This window comes from Balearica regulorum, chromosome 2 (assembly GCF_011004875.1).
Source record: "Balearica regulorum gibbericeps isolate bBalReg1 chromosome 2, bBalReg1.pri, whole genome shotgun sequence".
NCBI classification, from domain to species: Eukaryota; Metazoa; Chordata; class Aves; order Gruiformes; family Gruidae; genus Balearica; species Balearica regulorum.
In genome coordinates, this window is record NC_046185.1 from 142484501 (window position 1) to 142504864 (window position 20364).

Genomic DNA, 20364 nt, shown 5'->3' on the forward strand with positions numbered 1-20364 from the left:
AGTCCAGGAATCTCCTGCATGCAGTAAAAATCTGGGCAGGAGACAGTAACTATTTCTATTCTAAGATAAAGAATCTGCTGACAGATCATTAACCATTTAGCAAAGAAAAAACACAGACTATTATCCTGACTTTCTGTAAGCTTTAAATTCAATTGGCCCTTTGCCTAAGAACTATTATTAACACTACTAGAATTCCCATAAACACTATTAATATCCTGCTATAGTAAGGAGTGAGTTTAAACCAGTGGTGACTTGGGCTAACAGCAAAGGAAGCATCTCAGAGGCTGTCAGTGACACCGTCTCCAGTGCTGATGGAAGTCTATGAAGAGCTAATTCTTCCTTCCAAAATTTGAAGTCTTCACAGACATTTCAAGATCCCTTACGTCAACTACTCCACTCTGGCCTCCAACTCTGTATTCTTCCTAAACAGAAATGCCTCCCATTTGTTCCCATTCATACAACTTCTATCAAGTATGGTACATCTGGTAAAATGGGTTAAATCCATTTCCTAAGTAGTCAATCAATTTCTGCAGATTTTCAGAGAAAACCACTGATTTGAGAACCAAGGCCATACTATGGCGCATATGAATCATGTCTTTTACTTAGAGCAACCTGAGGTTCACATGGAAATCTTTGACTCTGCCAACATACACTCTTCTGGGCCTGTTTCACTTATGGACTTAATGTAATGCTCAATACAAAAATACCACCTGGAACACAAGTGCTGTCTTCATTCTCTCCTAAACTGGCTCTAAAAAGACTTACAATCTTTTTCACTGCATTGCTGTCATTTCACCTATGGTTTCGCCAAATAGCTTGTTTCCAAAAGACTATTAAAGTGATGAAAGGCAGGTAGGTCAGCACCTGAGTCTGAGTTCCAGTTCTGGACTGACTCATGTTAACGTAGTAGCCCACCACCTAAAGACACCTAAGAAAGGTCTTATACAAATATGCATCAATAAAGAGCTTGCTATTCTCTTTACTAAAAAGATGCAAATATTTCTTTGATTTAGTGGTTTTGTGTCAGCTAATGTGATTAAGTATGACCTGTAGATAGACAGTAATCTTTGGCTTGGTACAACACAGAAAAACAAGAGGCACAATGTGCAGGAGTCGCAAAGGGATACAATCGAATTGTGGAGCACAGATCCAAAGATAGTGTACGCTAAAAGTGAGGAACACAAAACTTGGTTAATCCTTATGTTTGTTATACTGTGGGCTAAACACATCATGCTTTATATATGGTTCCTATGCCTGTTAGGAGGAACAGCAGCCCCAAAACACAGAATTAAACATTCCTGATGCAAAAAGGTATCAACAACATCCTTAAGTCATCATTAACCAGAAAACTATTGTATTTATTTACAAGTTACTTGAGCTTGGCCTTCCCTTGGATGGTCAGGAATACTATTTCCATTATCCCATGCCATTTCTGGCTTTTATTTCAATATTCTGAGTGCAATTTCAAAAGAAAAAGAGCTGAGTGCCAAATTAGAAGTGGCTTCCACTGGAGCTGGCTGCTTGCCAGTAGCTTTTGTGACTAAATGTCTTCTATAATGCAAAATCTGTATGATTTTCATCTCTGTCTGGCCCTTTCTTCTATACATTTCTTTACAGCTAGAACCAATTCTTGAACTTCCAGCCTTCTCTGCAAATCCCTCCTTTGAACAATTTTTTACGAAAAGACTATCCACACTGAATTATCTTCTCAGATAACTGTGAGATTATTATTTTTGGTTTCAAAGAGATGTGAGATGAACTAATAAGCATGAAACTACCAATGAGCGGGTTCATCTTCACCATTTAAACACATAGCTTTCTATTTCTATGCAGGGACCATTACCTACATATCAGCTTGTAAATCACCTAGCAGTGTATGACATCTAGTGTTGATATTATTTATATAGCAATAATGATGAAATTGCACAGCAAATACTAACAGGCTTTGCATCATTTCTATTCTATTTCTTAAAAACCATGAATGTATTACAGGCATCTCATCTTCCTCTATCCCTCCCTTCAGAAAAATCCTTTCAATCCATATGTTGCTTTATCTTTAATAACACTGATTTTTATTTTCTTAAATGTCTCAATGAAGTACTTTTATTATATTTAAATTGAAAGAGCTACAAATTTTAAAAATCAAATCATCCAGTGTCTGTATTTTGGCCAAAAGGAAAACTGGGTTTATATACAATGTCACTGAATATTTTAGCTGGATGTTGCATTTAGCTAAAAAACTTAATTATTTCTGATAAGTTTACTTCTGTTTATCAGAAACTGCAAGTGTCTCAGTCATTATTCCAGTAACTACTGAGCTAACAGATTTCCCTGGTAAGGATGCCACGTGTGCCTCTAACCCCAGGGTGAAGTTAAGCCATTTGACACAATGATTCAGCAGTTACCAATCAACTTGACAGAGTCACAAACTCTACCTGGTAACAAAATTAGTTGAAATAAAGATTCAGTCATCCTGGCTGGCAAGGACCAAAGCTGTACTCCTGTACAACCCAAACATAATTTTACTTTGCCTGTGGTAAAATGTTCACAAGGGTTCTATTAAGGGGAACAGAAAACACAGAATAAGAAATCTTTAATAGTGTACTGCATTAATATGTCATCTCATCAGTCACTAACAAAGTGATCTTATTCTGCAGTATCTGATTTCCACGGAAAGAAAGACAAGAACAATGTGGGGAACAGGTGATCGTTTTACTAAGAGCATTTAAACAGTGCCTAAACATGTGCAAGAGCACTGAGGTTCCTGCTTTTCTAAAGGGTGCAGAAAAACCTAGTAGCAAGAAAAAGCAATAACATGCTCAACAGTGGCCTCTGTAAGTGGAGAGCAAGGCTGTGTTGTGATCAATACGCTCCACAGGCATCACATATATTCAACCAATTAAGGTTGGTTTAATTCTGATTAACTATTATTAATCAGAAATCAGCTAGAAAAAGGTCGATTTTAAGAGCTGAAAACATAGCAGCTGACTGGCATTTGAGCTTTTGTCCACGTCTTTGCTAAGACAGACGTGGACATCTATCTTACTATTAAGATAAAGCCCACCCACTGTTTTGTATTTTGTGAGGAAGTCATGAGGAGCACCAGGGAAGCCATCTCGGGAGGCCACAGATCTAGTTAGTGAGAACTGCTTTTAAATGAGATTTTGAGCTTTAGGAAAGAAAAAAAAAAACCACAAAAAACAACCCATCAAACAACAGAGTAAGTCAGATAAGGGTTTCAGGTTTTCAAGCTGTCTTAGCTGTATTTTAGAAGACAGTGCCCAACTGGGTGAAAGCCATTGAGAAACCTAGCAAACACTACTGCTGCTACTCCATGTCTGTAGCTGCTCCTCTAAGTGTCCCCACTGTTTTCTCTCTTTGGCAGTTTTCTCCAGTCAGGATTCAGAAAGAACAGAAAGAACTTGCTCAATTTTAAAGGCTTCCTAATTTCATCATTCCTCCATCCTCTTGACTGCTCTTGAGACTATCATGAAAATGACCTTATAAACGACTATTTTCTACCAACCAGTCACATGCTCTGCTACTGAAGTCATGGGCATTTCAATTCACTTGGTCATCTTGCTTCTTTATATAAGTCCCACAAAGCCTGGTCAGATCATCTTCTTCATACATTATTCTCCTGCATCAGATCAAAAAAACCCTGCAATATTTCATATTCTAAAGCATTTAGTAGGTGACCAAGTGTCATAATCACATAAAATAACTAATCTGGAAAGGGTCGTACAGAACCAAAGCCCAGGTATTTTTCAGCTGCTGAGCGTAACAACAACCAAATATTCAGATAAACACCAGTGCTTGGGCTTGGAGGGATCCAAACACCGCACTCATCATTCACCGCAGACCACAAAAGTGAAACATTTACCACTATATCGCAAGCAGTGTCTCCCACAAGTAGCATTCATGTCTGATACTGTAAAACTGTGAAAGTGCTCAATTTATAGCTTTGCAGGTACTTACTATTTGATTTTACACTATTTAGTATATCCTAGGATGAGATTCATCTTCTCAGCTCTGGAGATATACAATGCAGACCACTACAGCGGATCCAGGTCTTTTAGATTCCCTTTATAATCAAGAAGAAACAGGCACTTCTGGCACACAATTCATTTAAAATATTTTAGGGTGAACTTCACAATAAAATGAATCGTGCTGTTGCCTTCACTAAATTATTCTGACTGCATCTATTACCTAGGTCTACACTGACTATAAAAGGAGTCTAGTATGAATAATACCAATGCAGACATACTTGCTTTTATGAATAAAATTAATCTTAAATAAAATTATATTCTAAATATTCAATTTATCTGTGTAATCATTGATAATTAAAAAGAAGCTTGCTTTTTGTTCAAAAGTGAATAATCTAGATGGTGACATTCTAATAAATTATTCAGATGAAATATAATATATTGTAATATTTTAATTTATTTAAACAGGACAGAATTCTTTTGTTGTGTGGGAGAAAGGGAAAATAGTTAGGTGGATATCTTTTATACTAAAATCAGAAGTAAAAACTTTTTAAAACTACTTTTAGGAAAGAAGCATATGCAACTATTATACCTTCATATTTTTTTTCCCAAATGAGCTATAAAATTGCCTGGAAAACACAAAAAAATTTTAATCATTCGAAGAGTAACCATGAAGAACAAAAGAGAAAAAAAAAGACTCCTCCAGGATTTCTGAACAACCTACTGAAAATGTCCATACATTCAATACAAATTTCCTTACACTGGGACCCTGTTGCTTTGGTTAATAACTCCGTGTTTTTCCCATTTGCCCTTATTAGACAAAGAGCTGCTATTAACCTTATTATTATTTTTCTTTTGCTCACATTTATATTTGAAGTACAGTTAGGAGAGCAATTTAAAAGGGAATACCAGTTTTACTGGCAAAGCATCAAATAGATTTTCAGAAATTTTATAAAGAATATGTTTTGTAGCACCTCTCTGAATACTTAAGCATGAATGATTTAGGTCAATTTGGATCTCAAAGTTTAAACATTTACAGAACTTATGTCTCAGTCAAAACAGTGGAGAGTGAAGTATCCTGAAGTAGCCTCTTTTTTATTTGCATCTCCAGAAAAAAAAAATATTCTGAAATTCAGATCAGCTTCAACCTTATCAGAAAGTAATCAGCTACAGCACCTCTCTAAAGCCAGAAGATCCACAAAGAAATTAACAGGGTTTTCTCTAATACTTTTCCTTGACATATATTTTTGCAGCACAAAAATCCCCTAATATCCTCTCAACTTGAGAGAAGTCATGTTCTGAAAAACAGTCTGCACACGTCTCCCTCCAATACATCCAAAACTAATTTTCAACATGACTGCAAAAGAAATAAAACCACACAAAACCTGACATGGGAAGAGACAGTCCCAAATACGTTGTGACCAATGCAACGTTCCCTCTGACGTCAACAAATTTTCTGTCAAAGTCATCCTTGATTGCATTACAATTGCGTAGACCAGCCCCTACTGAAACATCTTCAACAGTCATAAAAACTAGATAAGATAAATTAAGATAAGATAAGACTGTAGCCTACATCAACCTGAAATTCAAACCATCACCACTTTGGTCTTCTGTCATTCTACTGCAGTGAAAAATACTTCCCAAATTACAGCAATGAAACCAGAAATACTTCCTATAGCCAGATCTGGGCACATCTACCGATGTTTCCCTCTGGCTAGCCTAGCTATGCCTTCAACGCCAGAGTTCCTTTACTATTATTACTGATAGACAGGCATCAGGAATGTTACAGAAAGTGTTTTGTTTTGTTTTGTTTTGTTTTGTTTCAGCATTCACCTCAATTTCCAGAATCTTCTGTAACTGGAAACCTTTGTTTTTCCTATTTTATAAAAAAAAATCGGCTTCACAAACTTGTCCTGTCTCCCCACAGCCCCATGTTTCTATCACCTCCTCCTTCTTCCCCCTCTTCAGCCCAGGACTAGCAGCAACTGCTACAAACAATCCACTTTTGGCTTAAATACTGAAAAGCGCTCAGAGGCAGCAGTATGAAGCACACAATGAGGAAAATCTGTCATTGATGCAAAAAGCTTCCCAGCAAAGCTACAACACTGAAAGTCATGCCACAACATATATTGCAAAATAATAGGTTATCTAAGATGTTGTTTTTTTCTTTCAACCGCAAGTAGTGTCCTCGTGATTTCCAGCCACTCCATCTCAGGCACCCTCTGGAAAAGCCTATTCTCTTGTTGTATTTCAGGAATGGTTCACTAACAGCCAGGCCCTGGTGAAAAACTTTCCAAATTGATCGCAGTTCTTCCAAACTGAGCAGTCAGATGGTCTCAAATGTACCTCAGGATTAGGTGAAAAAAGCTTGAGGGCATTGGAGGTGCTTGATCATCGGAGGACTGCATTTTCTAAAGAAAACAAATTTCCTGTGTGCTCTCTGTAATATTTTTACACCCATTTAGTGAATGAAATTTAAACTATTCTTTTGAATAGGAATCTTCTATCAAGATCTTCATTCATAAAGAATTGTGATAAATGTTTATAGTGAAATAAGACCAATTTTTATGTTGTACAAAGCTCTCAAAATCCATCTGAGTGCTACATATCTTTTATTAGTTTTTGATGTTTGAGTGCAATGTAATTTTTTTGTCTTAGTTTCAGAAGTCTTACCTATCATCCACTAGAGACTACCTATTAATTAGCTAGTTGTGAACACAGTCTGAATAGTGAGATCAATACAGTTTTGTAACACAGACATGACATTGCTGAACTAGAGCTGTTAACAGCCAAGGCAAACTTCTCTCAGCGTCAGTGCTGAACCTAAGCACCTCCAGCGGATGTCTAGAGACCATAGCAGAAAATCACTGAGTAAATCACACTGAAATTGTTCCTGTGGTATGCACAATATAGTCCAATAAAGAAAAGTTGAAATATTTATTTAGTTCTTTGCTTCCAAAAGGGAAAGTAACCTCCTCATGTTTTCTGGAGAGACTTCAAGGCATATATTTTCTCTTTGTACCTTTCTATTTTTAGTAAAAGGCCCCAGACTGGTAGGGGTTGATAAAGACGGTAGCCCAAGGCAGGCAAGGCTGCTGCAGCTCCGTGTCCCCAGTCCAGCCAGTAGAGAGGCCAGGCTGGGTTCCCAAGAGACACACATGCAAACATACATATATACATGTTGGTCCACAGATGTACGTGGACAGCAACACTCAGCATTCACATGACAGCAAACACCACTGGTGGCCTCATTCTGTTCCCCGCTCTAAGCAAGCAGGATGAAGATTTACCCGTGGGGAAAAAAATACATATAAACAACGTTGATCCCTTCAGTAACAGGCCTTGGATGCTGTTTATCCTGTAACTGGCACTGATGACCTGGACCTTCCAGTTACCTCACAGACCCCCAGTAACTGGTCTTAGACACCACCAGTACCCGGTCCCTGGATCCTCTCACCTCCAGTTGCCTTAAACAGGCCTCCTGGGTGACCTGTGGACTTAGGACTGCTTTGAAACATGGCTCCCAGGCCACTTACCCTTCTCACTGGCTAGTCCAGCTTCATATTCACTAGCCATTACACATTGATATATGTACTGACATATGCATGCACTCTGGTCTCTCCAGCTGTTGGTACTCCAGTCTCAGGGACCCCTCTGTCATGAGGTGCCCACTTCAGTCACTGATATTTAGACCTCCATACACAAACATGCACAAACAACAGAGTCCCATCATCCAGGAAAGTAATTAGCAATAGAGTTTAATGACAAGATAGCCAGACTGCAGTGATCAGGCATCATCAGACAAACATCATGGTCTGACAAGCCACCCATTTCCACATGACTGACGCCTTTTAGCCCCTGCTCTGTTGTCCCAGGCATGTTCCTCCCCAAAACACCTTGATGTCTGCGGTGGGTTGACCTCAGCTGGCTGCCAGGTGCCCACCCAGCCACTCTCTCACTCCCACTCCTCAACAGGACAGAGGGAGAAAATACAACAAAAAAGCTTGTGAGTTGAGATAAGGAGAAGGAGATGGCTCAGCAATTACTGTCATGGGCAAAACAGACTCAGTTTGGGGAAATTAATTTAGTTTATTGCCAATTAATAACTGAGTAGGATAGTGAGAAAAACAAAACTGAAAGCACTTTTCCCTCATTCCACCGTCTGCCCACTGCACTCCTGACTCTCTACATCCTTCCCCACCGAGCAGCACAGAAAGATGGGGAATGGGGGTTGTGCTTTGCTCATCCGTCATCTCTGCTGCTCCTGCCACTGTTCCCCTGCTCCAGCATGGGGTCCCACCCACAGCATACAGTCCTTCCAGAACTGCTCCAATCTGGGTTTTTCCCATGGGTTGCAGTTCTTCAAGAGCTGCTCCAGCATGGGTCCACTTCAGGAATGGACTACTTCAGGGTGGGTCCCCCACAGGGTCACAGGCCCTGCCAGAAATCCTACTTCTCTGTGGGGTCCTCTCCACAGGCCACAGCTCCTGCCAGGAGCCTGCTCGGTGTGGGCTCTCCATTAGCTGCAGCCTCCTTCAGGGCACAGCCACCTGCTGTGGTGTGGGTTCCTCCAAGGGCTGCAAGTGGATATCTGCTCCACCATCAGCCTCCATGGGCTGCAGGTGGATATTTGCTCCGCTGTGGACCTCCATGGGCTGCAAGGAGATGGCCTGCATCACCATGTTCTTCTCCATGGGCACATGGGAAGCTCTGCTCCGGTGCCTGGAGCACCTCCTTCCCCTTCCTCTCTGGCCTTGGTGTTTGCAGAGCTGTGTCCCTCCAAGTTTTTTCACTCCTCTCTCACAGTTCCTGTACAGTGTTTTTTACCCTTTCTTAAATATTTTATATCATGGAGGTTGCACCAGCATCGCTGACAGGCTCAGCTTTGGCCAGTGGTAGGGCTGTTTTGGAACTGGCTGGAGCTGGTTGCATCCGGCATTGGGCAGCTCCTGATCTCTGCTCACAGAAGCCACCCCTGCAGCCCCCTGCTACCAAAACCTTGCCACATAAACCCAGTACTATCCTTTTCTGTAGACTGCTCCTGACATGTGTCACATCTGGCACATGGGGTGGATGGCTCTCCTGTGACAGCCCTGGAGCAGCGGGCTCCTATCTCTGATGAGCCTTCTGGGATCTCCTGCCGCTCTGCCTCTGGACTCCCCTGTTCTCCTGGGGATGAGCCCTCCATCACACAAGCTCACCCAAACTCTAACTATATAACCCTACTAACCGGACAGAGAAAATGAGATAGCTGTCAGTTATGGGGAACTGCTGAACACTACGTAATAACTTCTGGCAACTTCTAGCAGTGCTTTGAAAATTCTTGTTTGTGCTAATTAGCTGTGACCAGCAATTTTTGGTTTTTAAAGATTAAATGCTCTGTTAAAACAAACTGATCTGTCAGGTAAACATTGTTTGGGCTGCAGACCAAACAAAAGTTACATATTAACTGAATGCCTAACTATTTTCCATTTTTTATTTCAACATTTCTAATACATCAAAACTTTAGCTTCCTATGATACTTATGAAAAATTATCATAGAAACAATCCTAGTATTTTAACGTACTCTTGCTCAATCTTGTGAAAAGGAAAGAAATTAACGGCAAATTTTCAACTTTCTACAGCTCAATTATATATCAAATCCAGTTTCTGGGCTGTAAATGCTGGATGAAAGGCACAGCAGCCGGACAACACCTGCTGTAAAACAACTGTGCAGTTCAAAATCATTGAGAAAGTTTTGTTGGCGTAAGTTTCTGCCACTAGACTTCATGCTGGATTATACAAAGTTTGTCTAAGTCGGGAGTTTTGCTTCATGACCCTTTTACCTCTTCTCCAGTTTATTGTTTCTTCACTTCTGAGATCGCCATACCAGGACTTCCCCAACTCCCTTTCATTCCAAACTCGGTGCCTCTGCTCTCACCGTGTTTTTGGACACTCACCACCAGCCATACATCTGGTACCAGGGAGTTTGTCCCTTTGCCTCGGTATTTGGTAACAGCATTACCAGATAGGTTATTTCTGAACATCCCAGAATATCTCTCTCAATATATTCTGTTATGCAAAAGGTGTGCTGACAACTGCATCGCACTAATCTATTTTCAGAAAATTTTGCACAGTGAATTGTAAATCACATGTCAGTTCATATCCACCTACAATACTACAAATATTAGCCTATAAAGAAAAATTGAAGGATATGGTATACATATAAGTAACATCTAGAGTTTAAACAAGTTAGTGTAGCTACAGATTCCCAAATATTTAAAATGGTTAATGAGAGATAAATATAAAATATTATACTATTATGGATATCTCATAATTGTAAATCTCTCAAAATACAAACAGATTAAAATTCATTTATTTTTAGGTACTGTACTTCATCAGTAAATCAAGGTATTCATTTTAATATTCAATTTATTTAATCTCTGTTATATCCAGGACTTTCTGTATCAAAAGGAAGAGGCTTAACTGGAAATTACTTGTGCCCTTTCTACTATCAATTTTGCAAACAGGCACACTGTAAGTCTGACATTTATTCACTCTTACTACTTTGTTTAGATAAAAGGGCTACATTTTTGTGCAGTATGTCTTAGAGAGGAGTTCTGAACAAAGCCCTTACAAAGACAGCAGAAAAGTAAATAGTAAAAAAACCTCAGCAGATTGCTCCTAGCAACAGTGACAATTCTAACAATCCAGGTTTTCAGAGGCAGACTCCAGAAAATAATAGCACCTTCACTATGTTTATTGCCAAAAAAATGTTGCAAATCTTGGACTCAAACTACAAAAAAGAATGATTCTTTCGATCATTTGTTTGCAATGTGTGCAATGTGTTGCAATGAGTTGTCCTGTGAGACCTAGATGCTAAAGGTCCCATGCAGCCAGTATTAACATGTCATTTCAAAATTATCTTCTTTTTTTTTAACACAAAGCAATTATTCAAGATCTCATCATAATGGTGCAATATGAATTAACTAATGGACCGCTCAGAAGTCAGCAATTATGACTCCATTTCTTTCCATATGTGCAAACAATTTAATGTGTCCTTGTTGCTTCAAAGAGGTTATATTTTGTTAAGAGATATTTTCTTGACAGAAATAACCTGAAAATCTCAGAGAAAAAAAAATCACAGAGAGAATGTAAATAAATACTGCGTGCTATTTTAAATGTAGTTAATTTTTTTCTGTAGTTCATGAATCATGAATGGGGGAAAGTTTGGGGATGTTCAGAAACAAACAAATTCAGTGATGAAATGAAAAAATCAATTAAGAATAGAAATATAGAATACATGAGGGAGAAGAGAAAATATTTAGCAAAAATCAAGATAAATGAGAAGTTCTAAAGTATAAAAAACTGTTAGGTGATTCTAAAACACTGAGGAAAAGCTATGGTGGGCTGCCAGATAGCTAGTAAAGTTACAGCATATGAGGGACAAAACAAACCTTATGAATACCATAGGCCCATCAGTAGATATAAACACAGGGATGAGAAGAATATTAACAATAATACAGTTCAGTACATATTTCCATTTTGTTTCCTAATATAAGGAAGAGGATATTTATGAAATTCTTTTTAACTTACTACCTACTGAAGAAAAGGTTCAGCAATGTCTACTCAGTACTAGCTTCATGAAATACTAGACCAGAACAGCCTACACCTGCTATGTCTGGACATGGACAAGATGTTAATCTTTAATTGATTTTAGACCACTGACAAAAATACAGAAGAATGGAAGTAACCTAACATTAGGGATTGCCATACACATTGACTGCGGCAATAATAAACTTGATAATTATCAAGATATTAATGTTCACTGTTACTATCCACAATGAAAAATAAAAGCTGCCTGAATAACACAAGAATAAACATATATTGTGCCATCTGGAAGTAGCTACAATCAGTATGGTATCCATTAGGTACGGCTTTACAAACAGATCATTTTAAGACAGGTAAACGCATCAAGAATGGTGGAACAGGCACTATTTTCAAAGAACTGTAGTAATAGGAGTCTTCAGGAAGCAAGCTAAAACTGTCCAAGACTAATGTTACAAGGAAGGAACAAAGATACTAAAAATAAAATTAAAAATAAAACCGGTTTATACTAGTCTGTGATTATAGACTAGTTTGCATGTTTTCTATTACTACTTGAATGCATCTGCAACACACACATACATATGCACACACATAAGGTATTTACTTATAACCTAGCTGACACTCTTGCATTTCTTGGTTATTCACACTCAAGGAAAACCTGAAATCATAACTCACCCCAGTATACGGTTCATTCCATGCCTAGCAGCATAATGGAGCGGAGTATTGTGCTGGTACGTTTCTCCATAAGAAGTATTTGGGTCAAGAGTTTCTTTTAGTTGAGGGTTGCTTTCATAGATTTGGCAGGCCAAGTTTTCATCTCCATTTATAAGAGCTTTGCGGAATTTGGTGGTTGTATTTCCCATGTTGCTATCCTAGCTATCAATGGCACTTTTTCCTTTCCCCTTCATCCACTTGTATGGTTCCGTAACATGCTTCACAGCCTAAAAAGACAAACAATATTTCAGTTATTCTGTGAAACACTCTTTTCTACAAGAATTCACCCAGAGCTGCATCACTGTAATAAGCAGGCATGTGAAGAAGTACGTAGGGCCTGTTAACTAATGAATTGCTGAAGTCCTTCTAGGTAAATACAAATTCCCAATTCTTCACAGATTATTTCCCTGATAAATTGTGCCATCTCCCTGTGCAAATATTTTCACTATCCATACTCTTTGAACATACAGAAAAGAAAAAAATGGCCTATATCCACCTGAATTAGAAGACAGGGATGAACACTGAATTTCCATGAATGAGACGTGAATTAGAAATTAGACGTGATTTCAAAACACAGTAGAACTAAAGCAAAAATCTTGAACAAGGAGGTAAAATTCTTCAAAAGCATGCAAGAAAGCAGACATCAGTTTAACTTTTACTTACAGAAGATCATGTAAAACTGTGCTCGAAGCACCTGTGCTTGTGTATGTGGGTGTAAACAGCACTTTCTGTGCCAGCAAGCCGAATGCACAAGAACACAGGAGTTACCATAGCCCCATCTTAACAGTTTTGCTAAGCAGACTCTTTAAAACACCTAACCCCATTTTTTAAGACACTGAGAGATCAATAATGAGCGGGTCCACATGATGCCAGGCATTATACTGGCACAAACCAACTGCACCTTACAGGTACCTCAAAGGACTTTGCCAAGTGCCGTGCTCCCCAGCCTCTCACCTTTATCTGATGCACGAGCAGACTGAGTCGCACAGAGACAGGGCAGACAGAGCATCTCCACTTGTGAGATGGGACAAGAGAAGCTTATCAGGTCATGCAGTCGGAGAGAGCACATGTTGGTTTATGTCAGAGGGACAGACAGGGGACTCAGCACCAGGCTGCAGCTGGGAGCACAGTGAACCTTCTGGGAAGTCTCTTTTGTGCATGAGTCATCCCATCCAGAGTGCTCCATGCCAGACCTTCCACCCCACAAAGCACACACTGGGATCCAAATATGCCAGACACAGCAGGTTAGGAAATTGAGATTGATTATGTTGGGCACATATAATCAGGCAGGGCAGGAGCTGCTTTGTGCCCAGTACCTTATATTCAACTTGTTGGGACTATCTGAAAACTTCTATTTCTACACTGGCTTTCCAGCTTTCCAGCACAGTTACTGGTGCCCAGTAGACAGAAGAAATAGAGGAATCCAAGGGGTCTAGAGCTACAAAAAATCCAAAGGAATGAGGATGTGGATGCAATTCATGTGAAAAGGATTTGGGGAAACCTTGGGAAGAGCTGCAATGAGATATTTTTGTTCCCCCAGAGTAGTCCTCTCACAAGCTACTTTCAGCTTCTGTTATGAATTTATGTGTCATGTTGCATCCCAGTCTTGCTATAGCTTTGCTCAAATCCCACTCTGCACAAGATCCTACCAGCTGGAGTCCTGCACTGTCTCCTCTCTGCAGTTCCTCTGAAAGGTCATTTCATGAAGGGGAAAAAAAAAGACCATTTTCATCATAATCTCATCAGTGCTGTCAGGGCTGTTCGAGAAGGAGAACGGTGGCCTCGGTGGCCTCCATTTTCATCCCCTTTTCCTTCAAAACCTTGGTAAGGCAACCTTTGTTTTGGAGTTGTTGTGTCCCATCTTTTGATGTCATTGTATGAGATAACAATGACACTGCCAAATCAGCTGACTCAACACGCTAAACACGTTGCCCACGTTCTCCTCTGTGACCAGTTATCTAACAAGCAACTGTGTTAAACAGCCGAAAGTTTCTCATAATAATAATAAAGTAGGCACTCACCTAAAAGCAGATGCACACCTTTTATATGTTTAGTTATATGCACAAACCAAAGCCCAGATTCTTCAATCACGCTATGGATTCTACAGCATTTTGTATCTTTCTGTCATCCCTATATTTTACAATATAAATATGCAGATACAATATTGATTTGCTTCAAGAAAGCCACTGCATGTTCACATTAGCATGTCACAGCTCTCAGTGCTATAGATGAATGTGTTTTCAGATGCAGAAACAGCTGCATTACTCTAAATATTGGATAGTTTCAGGCTTTAATGAAAGACTGTACAAAACCAAGAAAAACTCTACATTCTTTTCAATCAACCAGCAGTTCATATTACCATCAACAGCTATGATCTCAAAAATAACTTGAAAGAATGACTTTCAGTAAAGTTTGTTAACAACAGTAGTTTATAGTATTGTATTATCTGTCAATCCCTATCCACCACCAATAGCTGTCAAGACTATAAACTAAATTAGAGACAAACAAGTGCCTGAAAGATATCATGTTCCTAGAATCTTCATGAAAATCAATCACGAAGATCCTACTAGTGCCCATAATGAGCGGAAAAGCACAAAACCTTCTTCCATCATTTGAAATTAGAAGGTAACAGCACTGAATGGCATGCACGTATTTCTGAAAATTAGCACATGGACAGGTTGCAGCAGCTGCAGAACATGCTGCTTCTTGCCCCAAACTGGAACATTAAACAAACCTGGGTAGGGATAAGAGACAGTGTAGAGAGGATAAGGAGATAAGATGGTGCCCTCAGGCAGTCTGAGAGGAAGCTGGGGCAGGGTGGTACTGTTGAGACGTTGAAGAGGAGATCTGAATGGATTTAGGCAGGGGTCTGGGAATACATGGGAGAACTGAGGGTCTGTGTAAAGTGGCTCTACAGAACTAAAACTCTCAAGTTATTGCAGTGCAGAAAAAGCAAAAATTGTAAATTTCATTAGTTCTATTGCACAGCGAACAAACTTCATTTATTCTTGACAGAATATGGATATATTGGTAGCACAGTCTTCAACAACTAATAATATAAAAGACGTAGGTACATTGCTAGAACTATTATGTACATTCTTATAACACCTGGGAATTTTAGGAATATGCAGCATGCATTGCTTAAATCACTGAACAAAACAGTGACATCTGCTTCCATAAAAAACACTTACAGCCTATGTATACAATAAAGGGTTATATATGATACAGACGTGATATAGAAAGGTGAACGAAATAAAACAGTAAAATACTTGTCTGCATAACAGGATCACTCTCCAAATGAAAAGATTCTCAGTCAAAGGAAAGAGAAAATTTGAAGAAGGATTATGAAACAGAGCAGTGATGTGGCAGACACAAGTGAAACTCCCTGCAAACCCAACAATCAGCATAGAGGTATTGAAAATTTAGCAAATGTCTAATGTAACTATAATCATCACATTATCAAAATAAAATGAAAGATGATAGAATGGGGATAGTCCATGAAAGCCCGTCAGGTGAAGGCAAACAGCTTATATTTGATGTGATAGCAAGAAATCAACCTCCGGAAGAATGCAAGGAGAGCACTGACAGGGTCAAAACTAAGAACAATTCCCTACTTAAAATACAAGATATGATAAACTGTACCAATGTCTTTCACCTTCATACAGTAGGTCCTTCATCTTTAACACTACAACAGGCATCAGCCTTTTATGCTTGGGAAATTTGGTGGGCCACACTGTAGTTTTCTTTTCTGAATTAGCCGTTAAACATGCCAGCAGAAATAAAGACAGACAGGGGAGAAGCTGCCTCTGTACTCTGGCAGTAACAGTTGGCTCCCAGCATGTTTGGAAGCCCAGAAGAAACCAAGATGTGACAGCTGCTGCCTCTCTCAAGCTGTCGCAGCTCATGAGTGCCCTGCTGTAAAATATTCAAGATCTGCCCATTTGCAGTCTTCAGGTCACCTTTCAGCTAACAGGCCAACTACATCCGCCACAAAGAAGCCTCCACTTCAACTGAAGGAGAGAAAGGACAAAATATGAGCTGATGCAACAAACTTCTAGATCTGAAAATGGCTGAAAGGGGCCCAGTCTGCCTTCTTTTTGTGTTAGTTTTTTCCATTAAGAGCTTCCAACCCGTTACGTGCTCTCAGGGGACAGTAAGCTAAAAAGGCCAATGCTGGAACCAGGCAGTGATTCACAGAAAAGAAACTTGGTTCGCTCTTTCAACCCCTCGTTTCATGTTTTTGAAGATGAAGGGCGTGTAATGCATATATTCCCTCCTGAAAGGGGGGGAAACAGGTGGCAGGGAAGGGGCCCAGAAGGTCCAACCAGTCTACAACCTCAGGGACCTGGAGAGCTCCCATGGACTGAACACAGGGGTTGCTAATGCAGTTTCAGCAGCTCTCAGGCCAGCATGGCTAGTGTGCAGTGTCAATGGCACTGGTTTTGCTTTGCTGTTTGTATAAACACAGCATTTGAAATCCTTAGGCTTTTTTTTTTAATGTGTTGTATCACAAAAACATCACAGTGGAACAAAAATGCAACATAAAAATGACAATTTTCAAGTATTTTATCTTAATAAAATGAGACTTGAATAATTTTACAGGACAAAGACAAGATATTTATTTGGTAGGCAGACATATTCACTAAATTTTCAAGTTCTGTGATAATAAAAGGGCTGTAGCATAGCCTTTACTGTAACCTCATAACATTTATCATAACCACAAATATCGTAACTTTTTACACCAAAGAATACAGGAAAAACTAAATGCAATGTTGGGTAATTATATCCCATATTATTTCAGAATTCCAAACATCAACCATCTCATTCAAAATTAGAAACTATATTTACTACTTCACCATTCCCAAATAAAAGTTCCAGCTTAAACATAAAACCAAAATACTGGTTACACAACCTGCCTTAAAGTCTAAGGGGCATCACACTTCCCTGCTTTGGTAATGAACAGTAAAACTTCTATGGGCTTATTAGCAACACTGTTAAAAGCAGCACTTTGATATCATAGCTCTATAAATATTTAACAAAGAGACAGCCACGTTCATAGGAGCTTGAAGACTGAGTACAAGATGAAAAAAGGGTGGATACAGAAAGACATGGGTTGAGCAAGGTAACAATGAGATTTTGAGAGCAGTTGCACCAGCTGCCCAACTACTATTGATTTTTCCATGGGCATCATTATAGAAGTGAGTTTGAAGAAGGACAATTGTAATGGCTTAATAGGATTTTAGAAGGAGTTCCTCCTTTGAAATACTGCCACGGTGCTTGTTAGAAATTTATAATGAATGATAAAATATTGTACAAGTGGGATCAGGTAAGTATTTTTGAAACAGCCTACTTCTAACACTCATTTAGGAACCACATATTGAACATACAAGTCTTTCATGAGATGACGTACCTCTCAATTTACATTTGAATTGCTCTAAGACTGAAGCAGAACTTCTCACTGAATGTAGCACAGGCATGTGATTGATCATACAGCAGCCGTTCTATATCTTGGGGTATGAAGAAAAGGAGGAGACATACTGTACTACATAGTGCTTAGGCAATCTATCAAAATCAGTAAAAAAATACTCAGGTTTAACTATGAGAAGAAAATGCTACATATTTCTTGCAGCGAAAAGTCTATTTATATAATGAGCAAAGATCAGCAATGGATATAATCCTTTGCAACCACTGTTTTACAATGTAACACTGTATAATTCCACAGTTTAACCTTAAAAAGTTTGAACACAATTTGCAGCTTATAAAAGTGTACTTCTTATTTGATAAAAGTAGTTTTTCATGCTAACTACAAGAACATTACTGTGGAATAGCTAAGTGAGCCAAGTGTAAAGAAGTAAGACTACATAGACCCGCACAATTAAATCTTAATATTAAAATAAAATATGTTATTGACTAATTAGTGTAGATTACATGGTTTCTACACCCTTGGAAAGAAGTGATAATGAATTGCTTAAAAAGGATAAAGAAAAAAATATCAAAACTACTTGTTTTTCCAAAAGCACCTGGCTTTTGCTGAAAGTATAAAGTACTGTATTGCATTCTAAAAGCATCTTCTGTTTCAAGCACAGTTAGCTCAAAAGGTAACTATTTTATTTGCTTTGGATACTGCAGCCAAACAGCTCATTTTTAAAAGCTGAGTTTCTAAAATATTTACTGCAGAGTCTGTCCTGCATTATAAATCATAATTTATTGCAGAAAGGAATCATAAACAGCTTTGTGGTTTAGAAGAAAGCCCAGTAACCTGGTATACTTAGGAGGAGTGTCACGTCGTGATGTCAGTAATTTTAATCCTCACTACTGGGACAGACTAACACAAATGAAGCAAGTCAGTTATGTTCAGGAACTCTCAGGACACTACGCCCTCTCTCAAACACAACACACAAAGCCCTGGTTAGTGATCCTCTTCCTTCCTTGCCCCTTCCCCTCTCCGCAAGGTGAAGAGCACCACAGTGCCAAAAAACTACTCCCTTTACCAAGGGGACAGAATTAAAAATGAATCATTCAAATGTGCATACCTACTTTATGTATGACTAGCAGAGATGTCTATAATTAAGATGTAGCAGAAAAAGTTAGGCTAAAGCTAATTTTTACATGTTTACAGTAAATATTTAAGATTTGCCAAATTTTAATTAATGGGCAAAACCTGTTCTCGCTGGATACCTGCATCTGGAGGAACATTTTTTGCAAAGTTTTAAGTAACAAATGCAATAGCAAAGCTTGAGAATTGACAAATTGCTTGGTTTTGGTTTGTTTGGTTTTAGTGTTTGATGTTTTTTTTTACACATCGAAATATTCTAAGGTTTGTGCCAAAAGTTCTGAAGTCATTAACAGGAATTGGTGAAAGCATCTCTGCCACTTTAAACCTCTGTGAGTGGAGCTTGGCATTATCAAGTTCAGTGTTACGTTTTACATGTCAAAAGTACAGACCAAAAAAATAATTGATATGCCAACATCTCACTATTTGTAGAATGATCACCAATATAACGTTCTCTGTATTTTATATACCAAGGTTGAAAAGTGGCAATAATGTTGAGAGTTGACTTGAATCAAACATAGTATAGTGAGAGAATTAATTATTTCCTCATTTATATGTTTATTTATATGTTTATGTTGTGATTTATAGAGAGAGTATAGCAATTTACAGCACAATCTTTTTATGCTGGCATATGTACCCACAAGTAGAAGGCTTAAAGTTATTGCTCAACTCAGTAATTTGAGACTTTGGCTTACTGACTCGGGTACAAAGACCTTCATCCAGGTGGAATATTTTCTTTCAGACACACTTCTTTCACAACTTCAGTTTGTGGAGAAAAAAGGATTTTAAGCACAGCTTTGGTTTTCTTTGCATTGATACACTTACAGGGATGCAAGAGGGGCAGTTGCAGCAGAGACTACAAGCAGTTATCACTTTAAGGGAAAAACGCTGCATAAACGTAGCTAAAGTAATTGCTACAATAATTTTGATGGTGTTGTCTACAGTACTTGCATTCATCATCTAAATGAAATGTGGTAAATCCACTGTGGGGTAGGTACATATACACATGGCAGGAGAGACAAGATACTGTGCAGCCAAATCAAAGGTATACTGTGATAGTTAGATGAAGACAGCATCCCTGCAGATAGTCGGGGAAAATAATCCAGCAGCACAAGTTAAAAGGAGCATCTGTTCTGGTGCATCTTTTTGTCTTTTTTTTCTTCCCTTAGAGAGCAGCAAATCAGTAAGACAGAACACAAGAGTTATCATTCTAAAATTATGCACTGGAATATCCAATAGTCTCACCTGTAATTGCAGATAATTTCATATTTATTCCAGGGCATCATGTCCTTATTTTCAATTATTTTCAAAATAATGACAACACCCTCAAAGTTCTCTGAAGTCCAGATAACACTTTGGGATGGTTCCCAATGCAACTGCCTGTCAAGGCCTTAATAATCTGATTTGCTGTAGCTTAGTTACTGATACAAGATATTCTTCCTAATGGTCTTTTTAGGCTCCAGTCACAAAATACAGCAGAACTCTTTTAGGGTTAGCTCTTCACTCCTCAGGCTAAGTAGACTA

General features: G+C 38.7%; 2 protein-coding genes across 6 annotated transcripts in view; one reads left to right on the top strand and one right to left on the bottom strand.

Moving 5' to 3' along the window:
• Positions 1 to 5851, top strand: part of PEX1 (peroxisomal biogenesis factor 1) — a 129900-nt gene extending 124049 nt beyond the window's left edge. Inside the window, exon 25 of the mRNA XM_075746180.1 lies at positions 5832 to 5851. The gene's annotated coding sequence lies outside the window, so the exon portion shown is untranslated. The remainder of the gene's footprint in view (positions 1 to 5831) is intronic.
• ANKIB1 (ankyrin repeat and IBR domain containing 1) overlaps positions 1 to 20364 on the bottom strand; it is a 104697-nt gene that overhangs the window by 49177 nt on the left and 35156 nt on the right. For all 5 annotated transcript variants that reach the window (XM_075746190.1, XM_075746188.1, XM_075746192.1 and 2 more), the window contains exon 2: positions 12249 to 12514. In XM_075746190.1, the coding sequence (XP_075602305.1) occupies positions 12249 to 12436 (188 nt within the window). In that variant the 5' untranslated portion in view covers positions 12437 to 12514. The remainder of the gene's footprint in view (positions 1 to 12248; positions 12515 to 20364) is intronic.